The 21950-nt window shown below is 40.3% G+C and overlaps 2 protein-coding genes and 1 long non-coding RNA gene across 8 annotated transcripts in view; 1 reads left to right on the forward strand and 2 right to left on the reverse strand.

Annotated features, from left to right (window-relative positions):
• LOC136438038 (uncharacterized) overlaps positions 1-21950 on the forward strand; it is a 35001-nt gene that overhangs the window by 2734 nt on the left and 10317 nt on the right. For 3 of the 6 annotated variants that reach the window (XM_066432666.1, XM_066432667.1, XM_066432665.1), the window contains exons 2-5: positions 5262-5353; positions 12824-12968; positions 13746-13889; positions 15883-16049. In XM_066432666.1, the coding sequence (XP_066288763.1) occupies positions 12833-12968; positions 13746-13889; positions 15883-16049 (447 nt within the window). In that variant the 5' untranslated portion in view covers positions 5262-5353; positions 12824-12832. Of the gene's footprint in view, positions 1-2271; positions 2382-5261; positions 5354-5429; positions 5633-12823; positions 12969-13745; positions 13890-15882; positions 16050-21950 lie in introns of those variants that run through there. The other 3 variants (XM_066432669.1, XM_066432663.1, XM_066432668.1) reach the window with 2 other exon arrangements.
• On the reverse strand, positions 668-5234 carry LOC136438040 (uncharacterized). Its single transcript, XM_066432672.1, has 7 exons — positions 4895-5234; positions 4431-4507; positions 3964-4107; positions 3286-3437; positions 2659-2790; positions 2078-2374; positions 668-1553 (listed from the first exon to the last, which is right to left on the reverse strand). Exons 2-7 carry the CDS (start codon positions 4477-4479, stop codon positions 1383-1385), a joined length of 945 nt encoding a protein of 314 aa, XP_066288769.1. The 5' UTR covers positions 4480-4507; positions 4895-5234; the 3' UTR covers positions 668-1382.
• LOC136438042 (uncharacterized) lies at positions 13111-15976 on the reverse strand. The gene is made up of 2 exons (XR_010756372.1): positions 15864-15976; positions 13111-13873 (listed from the first exon to the last, which is right to left on the reverse strand). It is a non-coding gene; the product is annotated as an uncharacterized lncRNA (long non-coding RNA).

Below are 21950 nucleotides of genomic sequence, written 5' to 3' on the forward strand. Positions count from 1 at the left end.
TACAGTCTATTTACTCTGGTACAACTGCTACGGTCACTGATCACAACAACGGTTCTGTTGTGTTTGAATTATAGAGCAAAACAAACAGAAAATTAATTAATGTGTTAAACGTGCTTTTCTCCAGAGAGATCTTAGCGTGTTTAAGAAGGAGAAAGATGGCAGACATTGTAGGGGCAGGGGCTATATGTGGCCGTTTTTACCTGTTAACTACAGGAAAACAATGACATTTGTTGAGTTACGTCGTTTTTGGTCCTTTTTTTAATAGCTTTATGTCTTTCGAAATCATATTGATTTGCATGCTAAATGTACGTTGTTTACATTTCTTTGTGAAATGATGAAGAACAAATGCAAAGCATTAACAGCAAATTGCCTATCGATTAAAACAATTTGCCAACAGAATATACTAAAGACATCCTTACACCAATGGATGGAAGCTTAAAAATTATTGTAAGCCTAATATGTGTGGAGTAATGACAGTCATGAGAAACAACGTGTGCTTGTCTTTTGACGGTTGTCAATTTGACGGGTTTTTTTTCTAATTTAGGAGGGAGGTTTTGCACTGGTGCAGTATTGCACAGAAACACACACACACATTCATATACAAACACACACACACACACAAACACCAACAAAATGCCAGAAATCACACACTATACAATCGACTGTGTCAAGTAAATAGCCATTACTTTAGTTCTCTCACAACTTACACAAAACGCACGCACAAATCATAACGATGTTGTAACTTTGTTGTATCCAGGGTCTCCTATTTCTGTTAAAGTACCGATGACCCCGTTCAAGTGTTGACCTCTGTAGGTAGCTTGTAAAGAGTGTAATATCAGACGGTCTTTTATCATAGGAAAGAGTGGCATACAATTTCTAATTGGCCGTTTCGGAGGTCAACTTTTTGTATGCAACGGTAGGCTTCTTAGTAGACTGTCTTGGGTTCATTTGGGGGGTGGGGTGGTCAATATGCTTCATTCCATTATGGCATAACATGTATAAGCGCAGCAAAATAAATCGATTGCAATAGAAATAATATATTATCGGAACATAATACCCCCCCCCCCCCCCAAAGGAAAACCGTAGAGACTGCTAAGGATGCCAACACTTTGGAATCTCGGAGCTATATTTATATGATTATTCGGGGAAGAAACTGATATGTCATCGTGAAGTAGCTGATAAAACGACATCGTCACAATACTATTAATGCAATTCATACCTAATTGTGCATCAGCTAACTTGCATTACCGCAATCACAAATGAAGTTCAAATCATTAAAGAGCAAGACTGTCTCAAACCAATACATCTTGGGTGATCGTGGATAATATGCATATGATTATAGATGCCAATTGTCTACAGATATAGATTGAGCACTTAACGCATCACAGTATCTCGCAGGTTGAAGACTTCTCTGCAAACGTTGACTTGACCCACTTCAGACGGGTTTCCATTAAAGCCTTGATGTTGGCTTTGGCGTCCACTCCCGGCTGTGGGAGGAAGGTCGAGGTGTACTTGGCCTTCGTCTTCTTTGCAGTGATCTTTTCTACTTCCACCTGTGGTATCAAATATTGGACACTTGTCAGTCATATTGTCTTGTAAATCATGAACGCTAGTTAAAAAGTTAGAATTCATAGTAATGTTTGCAATCCCCCAAGCCATAATCTAATGAAAACCTTTAGTTTAATTGTAAAGAGAGAACATTGTAATAATAATGGTTTTTATTGATCAGAAATTACCCGCAATGGCAGCCTTTCTAGCGCTGAATTGATGCAGGGTTTACATGTTTCATTTAATACACAACATATACCTAATCTATCCACACTTGCATTTTGTGGATTTGTCGCAAGGGTCTGGGCGGCTGCCATTCGGCGCCACCAGGTGACCTCAATACGACCTTCCCCAACCGAAGTCAGGTACCATTTACACCTGGGTGGAGTGAGGAAATTCGTGTAAAGTGCCCTTCCCAAGGGCACAAGATCGGTGACACGACAGGATTCGAACTCGGGACCTCTTGGTTCTGAGCCGAACGCTCTGCCGTTGCGCCACACGACCCCACGCTATCTACAACAGTGCCCACCTTGCCACGATAGTGCAGCACGCCCATGTTGTCATTCCTGCCGAACTCGTACTCCAGAGTGTTGGGATTCTCGGTCCCCATGACCAGGCGTTCCTCCAGGAACCTCGGGCCGAAGAACACCTTCCTCCGCAGGTCGTAGTTGGGCTGGTCGGGGACGACTTCTACCCCGGTGGCGTGCATGACCCAGGCGTACCCGGCCCAGTCATTCACGGCATCCCACAACTTCTGCAGAGAGCAGTCCACATCCACCTCAAAGTGCAGTACCTCGCCCTTCTTGTCAGCGATGAGGCAGAGGATCTGAATCGTAAATTCCGTGGGAATGACTTCTTTTAGATTTTAGAAATGTGAAAAAGGTGAGTTAATTCACGGACAGTAACGATGCACGTTGAGCGTAATCTAGAAGACTACGATGAACGCAGCGCTTTGCAAAGGTAAGTGACAGGTAAAGCGAAATGAATCGTAATTATGGCGGGAAAGGGAAAGGATACCAAGAAAATTTTATCACAACACTAGTCAATAGTCGCCGTGCCGTGCCTTGCTTTTATAGGAACGTGGGTATCAAAGAATACATAATTTCACACCTCGTTGATGCGGTTACGCAGCATGTACTTGGTAAAAGCAATCTGTGTCCGTCTTTTGTTGTAGTCCTCAATGGCGACAATTCCCGTAATGCTCATCGTCACTTTTGCAGTCTCGCTTGTGTCATCGTCCACCTTCGAGAAAGAAAAAGAAGTATCCATTAATAACGCACATACTTGACCCAATGTTTTATAGGTACCCACTCATATATAACAAAATGACTATAACAATCCCAGACCCAACGATTTCCATGTCTTGTGGTTTAACACCCATCTTCGTCTTTTTTTGTATACATTAAAGCAGGTATTTAATCAAAACAAGACCTTTAAAACGGCCCATATTGCTTTATCTGCTTACTCAGCATAAGGAAAAGATTATGGCCAATAAAACACATATGAAACTACCAGTGGACTAGCTTCTTGCTGTAGTGATTGAACAAAAGTGTGTGGCCCAAGGGCTTTGGACGTAAATGCGAAGGACGTAAACTTTGATGATAGAAGGCACATTCACAATTGGCGAATTGATAATGTGAACAAAATACACTCAAATATGGAATGTCACCAATACGTCACGTAGAAACAGCAGTTACAACACTGTTTTATCATATCGATTTATCAAAATAACTTCACCTTGACAGTGGCTCTGTATTTCGTGAATAGGGGATTGCTTCCCAGCATGACGATGGTCCAACTCTTGGTCATGTCATTCTTTTCCAAAAGCTCCTCTTGGGTTTTCCCCCCGAGGAAGTCAAACTCGATCACGGTACCAACCCCTCCTTCCCCTATAAAATGGTTAACATAGGGGTGCACACACGAAGGAATAATAATCAAAAGAATAATGAAAAGAAGAAGTCAGACCCAACAAAACTACTAGTAGCATCATGTACGCTTTAGCATGTATCATAACATTGGGTACAGCCCCCAGTACTCCAATACAGATATGGCTACATTATTAGGAGGCTTAGCGTTAATCTTAAAGATGTTGATATCAAATGGCCACACATCCAATCAATACTACCCTATTACATTAGTTTTACTACCGTAGTTTAAAATATTTTTTAGAGAAAACGTCTTGGCCTGTACTGGTAACCGTACATCTAATTGGGAAAAAAAGGAACATCAGGGTCAAATGGGTAACACAGATATTGGGAAATCAACACGATATAGCTAGTCAATTGAGGGACCACGAATGTTAAAATGTATTTTGTTATGTTCTGTCATGTTGTGTTATGAGAAGTCTAATAGGGGGCACATGCGACTCTTTTTCGCCTTTTTTCCTTAGCGGTTAGATGGGGAAAAAATAGTTACCCTTGATAGTTGTCATGTTGTCGTGCATCCCCAAGTATGACTGCAGACGGAAGTAGTCATCGAACCCGGACCAGTAGGCTTCTGTTGACACCGGAACTACTTCTGTATGGGTCACCGTGATTTCCTTCCCAAACTCAAGGTCATCTAAATGTAAAGACATGCGGTTAACCAACCTGTGCCTAAGAAAGATATAAAGAGGAGTTAGACAGGGAAAGAGAGAGAGAGAGAAAGAGTGAGAGAGAGAGAGAGAGAGAGAGAGAAAGGGAGAGAGAGAGAGAGGGGGGGGGGGAGAGGTGATCAAAGTTTCTGAGCGACAGCGCTCACCTTGGGTGCTCTGAACGTATAATACGATACCATTTTTCATGTTCATCATCTACACAATTACCAGTGGGGTCCTCAAATGTCCATGAGTTAAAAGGTGTGAAAACCCCTTAGTAGTTAATTAATTGCATTAACACCGGTAATACCTGGCGGGATAGACACAGTCTTCAGGAATTCCGGAAGCGCCTGCGTCATGATTCTTGATGCGTCTCAATGTTTAAACCTACACAAGATAAAGATTCAAAAGTCACATCTTTAATGACGAATTCAATGTGGTTTCAATTGTTTTGTGAATTGACGTCAAACATTTTCAAATGTATAGCAAATTGTGGGGAAAATCACATATAAAATGTTTTGCAGAAAATTGACATTATGCCCAATAAAGTCAAAGCACAAATGGCAACTGAAAATAGTAATCTAGAGCAAAATACTTTGTGCGTCTAAATACACCTGAAGACCTGAAGTTAAACATAATACTGGCGTATATAGTCCCAATGACATACACGCTAAAAAGTTTTGCTTTTTCTCAAATAATTGCCAGATTGTCACATTCTTACAATTTTGGTTAGCAAGTGGAATTGAAAAAATGTATGTAAGTACGTATACTTACTTCGAATCGCAGGGAGCAATATTTAAACTGCTGTTGTTGTTGTTGAAATCGTCGACTGATACATCGACCGGCAGCTGGGAACCCGGCAGCGGTAACTAAGCAAAATAAACAAAACAAATCACAACAAAACAAGGCGCTCCGTGATACAAACTCCACCAGATTTGAACAGATTCAACTCCATTGTACTGGAAGATTCATTTAGCGATACCAACTTGTACTGTCTATTGTTAATTTTCTTTTATCCATTTTGTATTTATGCATGTCATTATGTCTCTTTGTTGTATGTGTTGAGTAGAAGGCTTCATATAAGCAATCGCTTTCTGCCTTATACTGTCTATTGTTAATTTTCTTTTATCCTTTTATCCAGATGCCTGGTAACGCGAACTGTTTAAGTCTAACGAGAAAGAGGACGGTTCCACTTGAGCAGGGTCTACAAAAATACGTTTTCTTCACTACTTGGTATTGTTCATCTTCTTCATAATGTTAATTGATATTACCTTTGTAAAATGATGTAATGATAATTGTTTACTTACATCATGCAGATTAAGATTAATAATTATAACGTAAAAGCAATAATATTGCATCACAGTGGGCATTAGACGCTTTGTTTTGTATTGGGTTGGTTCAATCCGTTGGTAGGGGACCCGCGCATATAAAAAGGAACAGCAATCCGCTAGGTGTCCCATAACTTTTTCCATCAGCAGCTGTCCTCTTGAAGTTTTCGCCGTAGAAATCAAAGTAAGTCACTACTTTTTTTTTCATCTAATAGGCAACCAATCAAATTCATTTCAGGTTAACTTGTTTCGATTTGGAAGCTGTGGTAGTAAACTTCATCGCAAAACTCCGAGCATTATATACTCAGCAGCAGAACAAGCGTTGTCTTTTTTAGGACTAGTCATTAACTTACATTAACAATATTTGGAAGGCGGGGGCCCTCCTTGATTGCTTGCTGAAGTGCAGCGATTTTGAGCAATGTAGAGTCCATTCCGAGTCACCGCAAGGGTTGTTACTGTCATAATTACAACTGTTTTTAATTCTTTGTAATTATTTGTCTAGGAGATTTCATACTTTGAAAATAATGTGAATGTCATTTCAATTTTATAATTATTTGCCTGGTTGTGTAAAACTTTGGAAATATCAATGATGTGGAATATGATATTTCTAATAGTTTCTAGATAATGGTTACAGCATTTTACCATTTTCTACCATTTTTTACAATTATTTGTAACATTGTATAAATGGGTCAGTGGGCTGTGAAGAAAGCAATTCACACATCTTTGCGAATTATGCTCGGGCACCATGCATGGATGGCTTGCACAAAGGACCCAACAGTTTCCAGCAGTGACATCTAAAAATACACAGAGACAGACAAAAGGGCTGGATTAGCACCTACTTTTGTTGGGGCAATCACCCAAATCCAAGCTTTGTCTATATTTCTCTATAGAAGATTCTCTATAGAAGATTCTCTTTTAGAAGATTCACATAGATATTTGCAAATTATTCTAAATAAAGATATTTTTGTGCAGTCTCTTTCAAAATGTTTCTAAAGCAACTAATTGGATTCAAATAAATTCCAATTCTTATATTTACTTTTTTTGAAAAATTTAGAATCATTGTGACTTAGATATTCTTTTATTCAAATTTATTGAAACTAATTACAAATATCATATAAAACCCTTGCGGTGACTTGGAATGGACTCTACGCTGTCTCCCTTCTAAACCTGCACGCTGTGCCACCATCTCCGGCGTGACTCCGTGCTTACCCTTCATTAAATTGTATCATTAGTTTTACCGAGGTGAAGGAAAAAGTAAGAGTTCATCGATTAGATTGTTGACAAACATGGGTCTCAAAAAGCTTGTTTTTAAGAACCGGGTTACTTGTAACGTAGCGATATCCAATAACGACTAATTCGTTTTCTCCGACTGTTTAAAGCCGCGTGCATGTATTCATAATGAAGTCTACGGCACGGGATGATCTAAGGTGCTAAGGTGTAAGGTGCTACGTTGAAGAATTGTGCTTGGGTGATTTAGTGTTGTTCACCTATCAGTCTTTTTCCTTCTAGTTCGCCGCAATTCAAAGACATACGCTCGGCAAATTTTCACTAAAAGTGACCAAATGAGCCTTTCAAATCATACACTGTGAGAGCAAAAATCATTTATTATTAGCGTTCGTGCAAGGAAGCGAAATATACAGCGTCGAATTATATGTAAATTTAACCATGTGTGATAACTACATGGCACTTTTGTTAGAATCCTTGAATTTTTAACCGTCTCTCTGCTGCCTAAGCCCATAACTGCTGCGCGCATGCGTGTTCGCAGCCATAGCGTCATAATGAATATTACACTGCCTTAGACCCTAAGTTTCATAGGTAGATGGCGGTGGTTATACCACATGACCAGGCGTTATGACACCATACACACCTCGGGGCGGGTCATTAACCCTTAATTAATCCATGGGCCAGACCCCGTAATTTTACATATCGGTACCACCTGACGTGGCAAATTTTCCCTCTGATTTTTGAAAAGTAGGATGTCTGAGGAATATATTTCAATATGATAACCGTCATTATTCAGAGCTTATATACGACATTGTTTTATTATGCTTTAATCTTTTTCGTTGTATCATTTCCTGCATTTAAAGCTTTAAATCATGAAAATCCATCCGTTCTAACTGGAGATATGACTACTTAGATAAGGCCACACCTACAGGCCTTGAGCGGGGGAAACCGTTGCTAGGTCTGTTGCTAAGGAAGTGTAAATAGATTGCAAATATATTGAAAACATGTTAACTTGATAAACGTGGTAGAGAGGTTACTACCGGAGGTTTGTGTCCTTCGGACTCTTCTTTTAATTAGTATCTGTTTGGACTTGGTCTGTTTTTCTGTTGGTTGGTCAGAAGTTTTTTGTTGTTGTTTGTCTACACATGTGCATGTATGTGGCTAGAGAGACATAACGCTATTCGACACAAGCTGGCAATTTGCATAGGTGACCTTTTTGCATAATGACTTGTGAAAAGTTCTAGACTTATGGATGAGAAAGACAGATAGAGAATGGCTGTGTATCCTATTGTTCCAATTCTGGCGGAGTCAGTTTCAAACATAAAAAAGGAATGACAAACTTTCGAATTCAAAGAAAAACAAAACATATGAAGAGTTGAATAATTTTCTTTGTATATGTTTTCCTCTAATTATTTCTCACGATTGCAAATGACGCCAACAATTATATCATCTCCGTTTGGTAATAGCCAACTTATGTGTGTATGGTGTCCCATTCTTTGCCATGAAGAATGATTACTCTTTCCGATACATTATATGATTACAAACTACTCTCTTATAGAAGACGATGAATTATATAAAAGAGGTTCGTATTTACATAATTGACATCTAGTAATTTTCTACCCATTTTACATATCTTTTTTCACATCTATCGAATCCTATTATGAATTAAACAGCTAGTACAGGAATTATGACATTACCTTTTTGATTAAGGAAAAATGAATAATGATTTACACAGTTTGCATCTGACGCTAATCATCGCTAATAAAGCTACCGACATGACCTATCTTGAAAATCCATTTGTAACCTTCATTTATCTTTTATTCCTGTTTTTTTTTATAATACGATTATTTAGAAAATAGGCATAACAAATGCAAATTGTGCAGATGAGGGGCTAATTTGCATGACAAGTGCTGAAACGCCGCATTGTGACATATAATCATTTAGTTTAAGTTGAACTCATCATTAGTTTTTAAATGTTTAAGCAATTTTTTTGGTTTATTATGGAACTTATAACCTTTGACATCTTATGTTACTTCATACCAAAATATCCTCTCAATGTTCCGTGCAACTTCCTGTCACTCTGTATACGTAGTGGGATGCGGTCTGCCTTTTTACCGGAATGTCCCGGAATGCCCTTTTTACACCGGAATGCCCCGGAATGCCAATAATGCAGGGTGAATTCTACCGGAATACACTATGCTTTGATAAGTAAACATCACAGGTTGCGGTATTCTGGCATGAAATGATCTATCTATGGACCAGGGAACGAGTAATCACCTGAAATTAGCAAGCAAACTGGCCGGGGAACTAGCGCCGATCGCCTTGACTAAAGTTTCTAGTGATTTCTTGACCCCAGGGTCATGTATACGTTATCTTATGCCAAAGTATAGCAACCTACGATGTTGACTTACCAAAGCATACTGTTTTGGGGACATTTCACCTCCTTTTTGTGTATTTCTTACTCAAGCTGCTAAACAAACATTGTAATCCGCGATAAATACAAACATGGCGACTGGCGGGGCGCCGACGCCGATGGCCATCACTATTTTCTAGTGATTTTTCGTTCCCTGGGCAATAAATATATCATTTCATGCCAAAATACCGCAACCTGTGATGTTTACCCATCGAAGCATGGTGTATTCCGGTAAAATTCACCCTCCTTTATGGGCATTCCGGGGCATTCCGATGTACAAAGGGCATTCCGGGGCATTCCGGTGTAAAAAGGGCATTCCGGTAAAAAGGCAGACCCGTGGGATGTGCTCAACATATGGAAATACTGAATCACGGAGGCACAAACAGACAGACAAACCTTTATCAGTACCTACGTTTTCTGATGATAAAAAAATAATCATGAAGTAAGAAGGGAAAATATATATTGAAAAAAGGTATAGTTTGCCCAAGAGTATGGAAAAAAAGTTGTTCTGCTCTCCGCAAACTTCGGGTGCCTTCCTTATTCTTCAAGTAGACCAGTTATATACCAGTGTTAAAGTGTGCTGATTTGTTTCTGTTGGTTCTGATTCCGTGCTACCTGCCGGTCTACGTGTTTCTCTAGAACTGTTTGCAGCAACAACCCCCCCCCCCCCCCATTGGCTTGAAGGTCCATTTTCACAGGCTTGAAGGTCCACTTTTTAATGTTCAAGATTTTTTTCAAGGTGGACTTATTTGTATCACCAGTAAGGCCACAGAGGCTAGGATCCTACTAGTAGATAAAACTTTGTCTCTGATTTTTCCTCTGAAATTCTCTCAAAAACACAGGAAATGCCCTTTCAGAAGGTTCAATTCTTAGAATTTGAAACGCTCAAGGGTCCACTTTTTAACGTCCAAGTGTTTTTTTCAAGGTGGATCTATTTGTATTACCAACGGAGCTGAAATCCTAGAAAAACTGCTTTGTCTCTGATTTCTTCCTTTAAAATCCTCTCAAAAACACAGGAAATACCATATCAGAAGGTTCAAATTTTAAAATATCCCGGGGGGGGGGGGGGGTGCATACACCCGGACATCCCTAGGAAGCTCGCGCCTGCGGCGCTCGTCTCACGCCTACGGCGCTCGCTGGTCCCTTAAACATTAAAAAGAACCCCCCCCCCCATTCAAAATCCTGGCTACGGGCATGAGCAAGACTGCCCTGAGAGTGCCGATAAAATTTTCTAAATGGACGTTTACTGGGTGAAGTTTGTGTCTAAATGTTTTGCAGCACTAAAATACATTTGAAAAGATATCGGATAGTTCGATGGGTTTATTTAATATAATTAGTAGTGAAGGAATTGGTTTGAGTTCGCTTATTTGTATGCTTGTGTTTCCGAAGTTATAACTTGAGAACCTCTTGATGGATTGTAATGGTATTTGGTATGTGGGTGAAAGATTGGAACGTGATAGGCAATGTTGATCTCTGGATAGTGAACTTTGCACTGCCATAGAACTTCTTACTTTTATATCTTATTTCTTGGACAAACTGTGGTCTTGATTTTTTTGTGCTTTCTCGGCGCAAGGGAGAATAGATGTAATTTCGGGCCCCATATATTGCTCTGGAACTGAAGGAGCGATTTGTAAAAAAAATCAAGGAGGATAACTGAACAAATCCATAATATTCGACGTACATAATGAGATTCAAAATGTGCAAACTAAATTTCAATCAAACGGGGAATGTAACAATTTGAAGAAGGTCACGGCTTCTCTAACTACTCTCTTTTCGTATTTCTGGCTTCTGTAGCACCTTAGGGCAGACAAAGGTCAGGTTACCATTACCGGCTGTTCCTCCAGTGGCGCTGACATAGTTATGCAAATTATCAAGATAGGTGTGTCTGTTTGTGTTTCGGTGTATTGGCGATAATAAGTATACGATGGTTACATTTGGGATGAAAATTGTCAGACTTGTCAAAGTTGTCATATTTGCACCCGAACTGTGTTTAACGATCTATCTGACGATGACGTAATAAGCTAGTTCGGAGTTGTTACTACGCATGTGCAGTGTCAAAGGTGAAGGTCCCCCAGACGTCAACAAAGCCTGTCGGGCGTTGTTATGCAAATCTAGACAGTTGTTATGCAAATCTAGACAATGCCCAGGCGAGCACTGTATACGAGCCGGGGGCCTTCACCTTTGACACTGCACATGCGTAGTAGCAACTCCGAACTAGCTTATTCGACACGAACGTGTGTTCGATCTGGTGTCACCTGCGGCCATTTGCAGGATTCCACTGTAACCCCGTGTCCATTCTTTCCTTGGTGCTTTGCATCAAAAAAAGAAACCTAATTTTTTTTCTAAAATAAAAACTATTTTCTGGACAGTATATCTATGCTAGTATTATGTTTTTGTAGCGTGCGTAGTCCAGTGGTTAGCGATCTTGCCTCTGGAACTAGAAGCCCGGGGTTCGATCTCGGCTGTGTTGCTCACCCGACATGCACGCTACCGGAAAAGATCGCAGTCCTTAGGACGGGACGTTAATGCTTCGGTCACATTTCAAAGCCGGGGCCCGGCCGGGCTGTTTGAGAAAACAAAGAATAAAAGACGCATATCAAGGATATACATAACGTATTGTAAGGAATAATTTTTCAAAGTTTTTGTGTGTTTTGTTGTCTTTTATGTCATAGTTTTCGTTCCCACAAGCTGCCCGGCCGGGCCCCGGGTTGGAAATGTGACCCAAGCATAAGCCGTGGTCCGCTGTTAATTGTGCTATTCGAAAAGAGCTAGGGGAATTTCCCCGGTACAATGAACCTGTAAATACTGTACATAGCGTCTGTCTTCTTCTCTGTCACGACCGGTGGAAGATTAGCTCTTCAGTGAGCTAAAACTGGATCGAGATTACTTTGCTTTTTTTTAATGTTGTGGATATGTAACATGTAAACAAGCCACTAGATTGTTGATGACCTTGAATGTTGCACGGCTGGTTTACACCGCTATCAATTACCCCCTCCTCCTATCCCTGCGACATGTGGAACTTTAGTTCAGTATGAAATGTGAACATGGAATTTTGCAAAGGAACGGACTTTCACACATACACCAATTGCAAGTTCAATTTTTCTCTTACGGAATACCGTCGATTAAAATAGATTATGAAAATAAAAGCAAATTCGAAAAGTTCGAAATTGTTCATGCAGGTCTGAGGTCTCCGAATTGTTCTTCTTTTGAAATTAAACATGCTCTGCTCAAAGTGAATGATTAGGACAAGAGGTGCTATGATTTTTTTATTCGTACTCATGCATGTTTATATCGAATGCTGGTTTCTTTGCTCATGGAAGAACGGCTAAGGCCGACAAGGCTTTTTCAAGTCTAAAAAAGGTTACTACTACTACTACTTCTACTACTACTACTACTACTACTACTAACTACTACTACTACTGCTGCTGCTACTACTACTACTACTACTACTACTGCTACTACTACTTCTACTAGTACTACTACTACTACTACTGCTGCTGCTGCTGCTACTACTACTACTACTGCTACTACTACTTCTACTACTACTGCTACTACTACTACCACTACTGCTGCTACTTCTACTATTACTACTATTACTACTGCTACTACTTATTAGCCCGCAATCGTTGTAAGTCTTATAAGGCAATAATGTGGTGTTGATACGTACCGGGGTTATGATGACTGTGCAGATCGTTTGAGACACTACTTATGGCAGTACCGTTTTATATACTATTCCAGGCGATAATCATGGGGATTCGCGTCTCAAAATCAGCGGCTGTTCCACGAGCAGCGGTTCAACCAACAACTGCTGTTCAACCAGGCGACGCCAAGAAAGGACCTTCTACCCTGATGGAACTCGTAGCTGATTGTAATGTGTCTAAGGGTAAGTTTTGGTTGATCCATACAGTGTGCAAACATTTATAAGAAAACATGTTTTGTCCCTGACAGCAGCATAATTTTTTAGTGTAATGGTATGGAGCATATGGAACTAAAGGGGCTAGATAAAAGAGATTTTTCCCCAGATCTCTCTACTATGTGTCTGTTTATTATTCCTTTTAGAGCCTTCAATCAATCACATGGTTTTTATTGACAAACAAATCTCTGGCGGCCAAAGGCTGAATTGCGGCTTGTTTCACAAATACACCACCACAAATTAAAACATGTCCAGGTCCCAAGCACTCGTTAAGTTAAAACAATAGAAAACGTTCTTAGTCACGTACTTCCACATACGGATATACACTTTGAAAATATACATCATTATCATGCAATCTATCATCAACAACATTATCAATACTTCTTACTTTTTGTGGTCGCCATTTTCCTTTCTACTGTTAACTATCATGGTTGTCATATATGGTATGCTGCTTCTCTTATAGCGTTCAGTTCTGGGTTTTATTCGGTCGAGTGGTTTGCTAGAGCGCGTAGTTCGATCAGTTACATCCCCTCGCGTCCGTGGCAGCCAATGCCTGAAGTCTGGTGACCGGAGGAGTTCCGTTGCAAAGTTCAGACAAAGGTGGTCTCGTCGCTGGTCTAGGGTAGGTATGTTCAGTACCCTGCACGCCTCAGCGTATGACGTGTATGCTGATCGGAGTATAATCCGACAATGTATGTATGGTTAATCCTTGAGTAATCTTGTGGTATTTAAATTTGTGTTCTACAGAGTTCATGTCGGATGGCGCAGAGGTGTTCCTGACTCACACCGAGGATATGCCCGTGTCTGCTGAGGTCTACTGGTCCGCCTTTCGGGACTTCGTGGAACTGCAGCTGCACATGGAGGGGCACGAGAACCTGAGAGTCAAGAAAGGTAGTTGTTGATATTTGTACAACGGAAATTGTAAAGGCGTTGCCAAGCTTTCAAATAAAAAGTTTGGATGAGGGTTAGATAAATCGCGAATTACTTTTGAGAAGCAAGTTTACCTTTTTCTCCATTGATTTCTTTGCATTGTTATCTACGAAGATTTCTTGACGGTAGTATGGAGAGACTCAATAGCGCGATAACAGCACAGCTTTTGTTGCTTCAAGGTGTCAATTACTTTTGGTGACATTGTTTTTGTTGATGTTTTCAGGGGTCACTTGCTCTTTCGCGTTCACTAACTGACGTGGGGTTGTTGATTGCTTTAGAAACGATTTACCATTGTATTTAATTTGGTGCGGGATGCTTTAACGTGCCGAATTAATAAAACGGGTCCCCCGAAAGTGCGAAATGGAACGAAATGGAACGAAATGGAACGAGATGGAACGAAATGGAACGAACTAAAACATATGTAACACTATGAAATGAAATACCAGGAGATAGCGAAATATAAGGAACGTTGTAACATTCACAGTAGACGGGAACAGGAAGTAAATACATAATATAACGTGTTTTATTTCTTGAATCTGTTTGATAGTAGTAAATACAACGTTTTTGCCCCGTTTGTGTGGCTACATTCTTCCCTGAAAATGGGAGCGCAGTGTGGAAAGAGATCCACCGCTCTTCCTTTGTGTTTACCAACGATCTGCAAGTGAACAGCTGAAAATAGCAGGGAAAACAAGCAACCGGAACTGAGTATCGAAGTAAGGACTAGATTATACAGAAGTTGGTGGTAACATTGCATCTTATAATTTACCAAGAGAGCATGAGGCAAGCGTAATTTTATTATTTATACAGCGTGTTTGCATGTTGCAAATGGAGCCCCGCATGCAAATGAACCGCCAATGTTGCCAGCGCATCGGAACTGTGCACGTGGGCCGGCGTGCTACCGACAGGTTGAATCAAACTCCGACTTCCAAGTTTTATCTACAAACGGTTTTAGTCCATAACTAATACGTAGCTGCATATCTCCGCAACAACGATTTTTATACAACCAATTGTTCGGCTGGTCGGCTGTCGGAAAATGGACCCTTCCGTTAATGATATGCAAATGCGGCTCTGCGCTGCGCCACCAATGTGACATTTCACACTCCATTCAATCACGGACATGGACTGAGAACTACCTCTGAAGACATTTCTGCTTCCTTGTTCACGACAAAACAAAGGGAGGGTGTGAACGAGCAGAACATGTATTTCACAGTTCACACAACACGCAAACACGCTGTACAAATAATGAAATTACGCTTGCCTCATGCCCTCTTGGTGAATTATGAGATGCAATGTTACCACCAACTTCTGTATAATCTAGTCCTTACTTCGATACTCGGTTCCGTTTGCTGGTTGGCCCTGCTATTCCACTAGTTCCTCTGACACCAAGCATGATATTGCCAACAAAATAATTCCCATCCGACTTTTTAAAAGTATACTTGTCTGTTCATGTATGGCCTAAAGGCTATCTAATCTCCCGAAAATAATTTCATTAGGTTGGTAGAACATAGGTTATTTGGAGTTTCTTATTACACAACCAGGTAATCTCACCTGCTGACGTTTCGGTGTCTGTCAGACACCTTCTTCAGAGCTTCTGACTGGAGTACTGCTTCTCATCGCTATAAGTAGGATTAAGGAGGCAGTATGGATCAGGAAGTCATCACCAGTGATGAACCGAGACGAGGGGGGATACAAGCTCAGCCATATTTGGGATTACGTTCTCGCCGCAAAAGCGCCACCTACATCGGCTACATATAGCAGTGAGAATCAGTACTCCAGTCAGAAGCTCTGAAGAAGGTGTCTGACAGACACCGAAACGTCAGCAGGTGAGATTACCTGGTTGTGTAATAAGAAACTCAAAATATGCTATCTAATCTATTTTGAGTATTCCAGGGACAAGTAGTTATGAAGTGTTTGTTAGCGATTTTGGTTCCTTACAGCGTTTCTTTATTTTCAGGCTATGGGGAGGTGGGCACGGTGGTGTCCTTCCACTACGACCCGACGGACCTGGCGGAGGGGCAGCGGGAGATGAAACTGGTTGAGAAGGACGATTCCACTCGTACATGGAGGGTCCAGGAGGCGGCGCCAAACGAACTGTACAAGAGTTACGAGATGACCATAAAGGCAAGAAAAGTCATTAGTATTCATGTTTTGTTTTGTCATATGCACATGCATCTTCATAACAATTACTTTGCAAAACGCCGTTGTGTCCGGCCCTCCTTCTGTAATTTATTTGATAACAGCCAGATAATTATGCACAATCCATTATTGACATTGTGGCTAAAGCCATGTTGATTTGAGTATATGGATGACGTCCGCGCGCGCGCGCATCAATTTTCGTCCGTTTCCAACAAAAAAAGTTTTGGCCATACAAATTTAAAGCAGCTGCAAATTGAGAAAATATATGCTGTAAATTGGGAAAAAAAAAATTTCGGAAAATGGATATTAATGTTGTAGAATGCAAAAGTCAATTCCAAAGTCAAAGAAGAAGATGCGAAATAACAAACATGAAGAATCTATTATCCGGTATACCATACTCTATGTGTAAAGTTTTGTTTATCCTTCCTGACAACGTAGATTTAATAATGAAGGTAACTTTTTTTTGGCCAACATTTTTTTTTTCATTCGCACGCTCGCATCAGTGTTGGGGTTCCCAGTGGAGGTTATCCATACAATCAAATCAATATGGTAAACATACGTGCCTTTGCTGCCTTACATTACCTTTGGGCGCGGCCACATTGCACCTACATTATATGTATTGATACCATTCATTCTATTTTGAGGACTTGGGCACTCCCTGCCGTGCCAAAGTTGCTTATTTGAAATAACGGAAGACGAAATCCTTGACAGTTTACGTAATCTAAAAGGAAGCAAAGCGTGTGGTACAGACTCTATCATAAACGAAATGCTGAAATATGGAGATACAAAACTCATAACACCACTTAAAAAACCCTTCAACATCGTTCTTCATTCCGGTAATTTTCCAAGTCAATGGAGTCAAAGCATATTAGTGCCTATCTATAAGAGTGGCGGTGCGTCAATCATCATCATCATATCGGGCAGCTTGCCCGGACTAGGGTTGGCGGTGCGTCAAACCCGTCTAATTATAGAGGAATAGCTATATCCAGCTGTGTTGGAAAACAGTTCATGTTCCACTGCACGAAATGGCCTCGTATCCCGGCGTATACGTACAGGGATTCCTCCGGAAATATTCCATATCCTGGTGCGGATTTGGCGTATCCGTTATAACTAACGGATACGCTAAATCCGCACCGGGAAATGGAATATTTCCGGAGGAATCCCTGTACGTATACGCCGGGATACGAGGCCATTTCGTGCAGTGTTCATATTAAGCAAACGTTTACAGCACTTCCTCGAAGATAACAACTTGTTATCCCCTTTCCAGTCTGGCTTCCGTAAGAGCTTCCGTACCAGTGACAACATATTCGTACTTAAAACATTTATTGACAAACAGATATCTGAACCCGGTGGTAAATTGTATGCCTGCTTCGTAGACTTTAAGAAAGCCTTTGACTCTGTCTGGAGGGATGGGCTATTCTATAAAATCTAAGCTTCTGGTATAGGAGGTGATTTCTTCAGAACCATTAAATCTATCTACTCTAATCTAGAATATTCTTTGTCAAAACGCCGATTGGACTATCAGATTTCTTTAAATCGACCTGTGGTGTACGCCAAGGATGCAATCTAAGCCCGCTTCTGTTTAATCTTTATACAAAACTGAAGTAATGATCTTTTCAAAAAATGGAAGGACTGGTAAAAATCAACGATCCACCTTCCAATCACAGGGACATATAATCAACATCACACAGTTTTATACATACTTAGGGGTAGATATAACCCCGGCGGGTTCATTCGCACGTGCTACTAAGCAATTACGATAAAAAGCTCTACGTGCTTCCTTTAAACTCAAATCTTTGCTAGCATCAAACCACAATCCATCAATTTCTCTTGCCCTTGATCTGTTAAATAGTTTAGTTAAACCTATCTTACTTTACTGCGCTGAAATACTGGGGACAAACATTCAATGTAGGGATTTGATTCTCAACGGTATACAGGAAAGTCCCAGTGAAAAAATAAGGGAAACAATACATAATATATTTTTGCCGATATTGGGCGCAAATGTACCTCTCCTAAAGGTTGTACGTATTGGGAAGAAATGCGACGTGTCGTCGTCCCGTCCTATTCTAGTTCGCTTTAAGAAATATAATGATAGATTAAACATTTTGTACCAATCAAAACTACTAGCTAACCAAAATATATCGTTGAATCATCCCAAATCATCGTCTGAAGTGTCCGATCTAGAATATGTTCTCTTCAATTACTGTAAAACGCTACTTCAAGTTCCCCAAAGTTCCGTTAATGCCGCCGTAAGGGGTGAGCTCGGCACATTTCCACTGTATAAAGAAGCCCAGACACAACTTATCAAATATTGGATTAGAATACAAAACCTTCCTAATGACAGAATAGTTAAAAAAAGCGAATCATATTGCTGTGGAACAGGAGCAGGAGCATATATTATGCCGACACGGCTTCCAAAATGTTTGGCTAAACCCAACAGTTGACGTCAAACATTTTGGTAACGTGTTCAAATAACGCCTAAAAGACACGTTTGTTTCTGGCTGGAGGCAAGAGATTAGAAGTTACAGCAAACTGCAAACCTATTCTAAATTCAAAACTGACTTTACGTTTGAGAAGTACCTTTCCTCAATCCAAAATAAATCATTTGTTGCGAACATAACGAAATTGCGAATTAGCGCACACTGTTTAGAAATAGAAAAAGGTCGTCATGATAATGTACCAGCCACTCAGAGACGATGTCCTACCTGCAAACACACTGTTGAAGATGAATTCCATTTTCTTTTAACATGTCCCACGTATATTGAAGAAAGACAGACACTTATGGATGTTATCACGAGCAATGCAAACATAACCTTACCATCTATGACAAGCCCAGAAACTTTTAATTTACTTATGTCATGTCCTGACGCAATTTCCTTGTACATAGGCCAATACATAGCTACCTCTATTCTAAAGAAGAGTCCAAAGACCCAAAATCTCCATGAAATTTGTTTTTATATATGATGTGTTTTATTTGCCTTTGTTATTTGTTGTTGCCGCTGGTTGTTTTGTTTATGTGCCAGAGGGTATCCACGTAATAGAAACTAGAAAGGCAATATTTTCGGGAAAATGCAGGATATTCCCCTCCAATTACATACACCTCAAATATGACGTCCTTAGCATTTACTGTAGTGTAAGGGAATTCTGAAGTTTCTGAATAAATTATGCAAACGAGGTCTGCATTAGCATATGTATGGTCAGGTGTGTTCACCTTTCCTAAAGGTACCTACATCGGAAATATGTCATCCGTAGCTTTATGGTAACCTTACAGGAATGGGGGTTTAATGTTGAACTACCAGTGTTGAAAATATCAGAACACTGGCGCGCGAACACAACTAATGATAATAATATATTAAACGTTATCAAGAACAGCACAAAACAAAACAAAAGTGACAACTGTGAATTACAGAGAGTTTTTTTTATTGATCTTGGGGTGACCTTATTCTAAGCCCACGATCCAAAACTGCGGCGTCTTCGCTGCGTTGAGGCCGAGCGTAAATCTATACCACTTTGTCACGACTATCTGCTACTCAAACATCAATATGATCTACTAAAACATCTATGCGACCAGGAGAGGAAGATACATTTTATACACTGATATGATGCAATTCCCTTGTTGATTATGCAAATGTAGTCCAATTTTGCATATTTTCTTTGTTTAGATCTCTGTCGTAATGCAAGAAGATACGAAAAATCCCTCTTGAGCTATCCTCTCTAGAATTTAGAAAAAATGCTGAAATCTCTATGGTAGTGACATTTACTAACATTGTTTAGCACATTTGCATAAAATCTTCATACTTTGAGCATTTTAAAACCGCGCAAAAACATACCATACAACTAGAAAGGCAACATTTGCGAGCAAATACAGCATGTTTAGCCATACTCCTCGCCATGCAAAAAAATGGACTCTCCCAAAATAACAATGGACCATTCTAAAATACTTGCACTAAAGAAATGAATCACCCCAGTCCAAAATTGAGTCTTCCAGTAGCACCTCAACACAATATAGACCAGTCCACAACCATGTCCACTAATTGATTAACAAATACACTTCTGCTAAAAAATGGACTTTTTCATAATCATTCCAGCTCAAAATTGAAAGAAATAATTAAAGAATCCTCCCCTTGCAAGAATGGGATATTCCGTGCCATTTCCATGTAAACCAGTCGAAAAATATCCGCTGAAAATTACACTCTTGCGCATAATCAACCCAGTTCAAAATTGAATTAAAAAAGATCAACCCCAGGGAAGAATGAAGTTTTCCATAGTATACATATGAAGATTTGACAGGAGACGAAGGAAATGACCAAAAACAACATATTTGAGTCAATTCAAAGTCACCGAGAGGGTTTTAATAATATTTGTAATATGTTTGAACTATTTTGATTAAAAGAATGTCTAAGTCACAATAGTTCTAAAGTGTTCAAACAATTAGAATTGAAACTTATAACATATTTGAACTTATTTCACATACGTTGGAAACATTTCGAACGTAACTACACAAAAATCTCTTTATTTAGAACAGTTTCAAACCATCTATCCAAATGTTTCAATGTTCGAACAATTTGTAACAAAAGATTTTCACAATTGCCCTCATAAACGAAGGTGCTAAGTCCTCCTGTGTGTTTCTGCCTATTTTCGGTGGCCGCGCTAGACCACCAGCGGATTTGTTTTGACGGAGCGTCACCCGCGCGCGACGATGTACACTGTTCGGCACCGCTAATATCCGGCATTTTCCCGCTCCAAAACACTCCACAAGACCCACGTTTTTAGTGTTTTGCCTCTTGTGCAACACGATTCGATTTGCATTACTAACGGGACGAAAATAATAGAAAAAATTCACCCCGTCCCGGCGTCCGTCCCAAAAACATGAACGACATGAAAATATATTTTCTTACAGATTCAATCACGAAAATCAACAGCATGGGATTCCAAATTTTCGCAACGGCCGACCATTTATCATGGTTGAACTTCCTTCCAAGGCGTGCGATAGATAAACATTCCCGGCACATAATAGTCACTAGTACCAGACTAACGCAAGCTCATGATGATAATAGGGAGAAAGTTTGTCAGTGAAGTTTGGCCACCAGAGGGTACATTCATTTAACGTTACAAGCTAGCGCAAAGGGGCGAATCATTGACCTTACCGGGGACTGACTCTACTGGCCTAATCATTACTTTTTTGCCGAATTCTACGATCCATACGCCCGTACGTAGGACATGTAGGAAGGCCTGGTGGTGGACGCTACACATCACGGGAGACGCGTGTTGGTCCGAGACAGACAGCGGCGTGCTTTCGATCGCGTAGCGGCGACGCACCGCTGCGACAACGTGCGGGACCAAAACGCCTGTCCCCAGTGAGACCATGTGTTTTGCGCGGTATGCCCCGAATCCGTCTACCATTGCTGAATGTAGCCCGATTCATAGAGGTCTATTTTGTAAGCATTATTTCATGTACCCCTCAGCGTGAGAATTCCTTGTGCAACACTTCGCTACATTATATGTTTAAGTTTCCCCGCGCACCGCCTACCACCCGCCTTTGATCATATATGAAGTCGGCGGCAGAGAGAGATCATCAATCAATTTTGACAGGAGTGTCGCGCCAGTCTGAGGAGAAACGATCTCCCGTGTTGTGTTGAAGAATTTGGAGTTTGAAAATATCTGGAATAACTAATGCTCATAAACATTCACAAAATCATTGATTTAACTTGTTTTCTGTTATAAAATTTCCTAAACTGCAATTTAACCACTGAGTTTAAGGGAACATGGTGTTTTCCCGATAATCACGTTAAATGTTTATGTCCGGTCTTTCCTCCTCGTAAGCAAACTTCCAGCTTGGCCAGGTGCAAGGCAGTTGGGGTCAATGACCTGTAGGTCATATGTAGT

Source organism: Branchiostoma lanceolatum, chromosome 7 (genome assembly GCF_035083965.1).
Source record: "Branchiostoma lanceolatum isolate klBraLanc5 chromosome 7, klBraLanc5.hap2, whole genome shotgun sequence".
Classification (NCBI taxonomy): domain Eukaryota; kingdom Metazoa; phylum Chordata; class Leptocardii; order Amphioxiformes; family Branchiostomatidae; genus Branchiostoma; species Branchiostoma lanceolatum.

Bases quoted from the DNA above. Each gene is read 5' to 3' on its own strand.
- LOC136438040 (XM_066432672.1), bottom strand. From the start codon at position 4,479: ATGACGCAGGCGCTTCCGGAATTCCTGAAGACTGTGTCTATCCCGCCA. The intron at 4,108-4,430 runs GTATTACCGGTG...CTTTACATTTAG, and splicing joins GACTGTGTCTATCCCGCCAG to ATGACCTTGAGTTTGGGAAG. The intron at 3,438-3,963 runs GTAACTATTTTT...ACCATTTTATAG, and splicing joins CAACATGACAACTATCAAGG to GGGAAGGAGGGGTTGGTACC.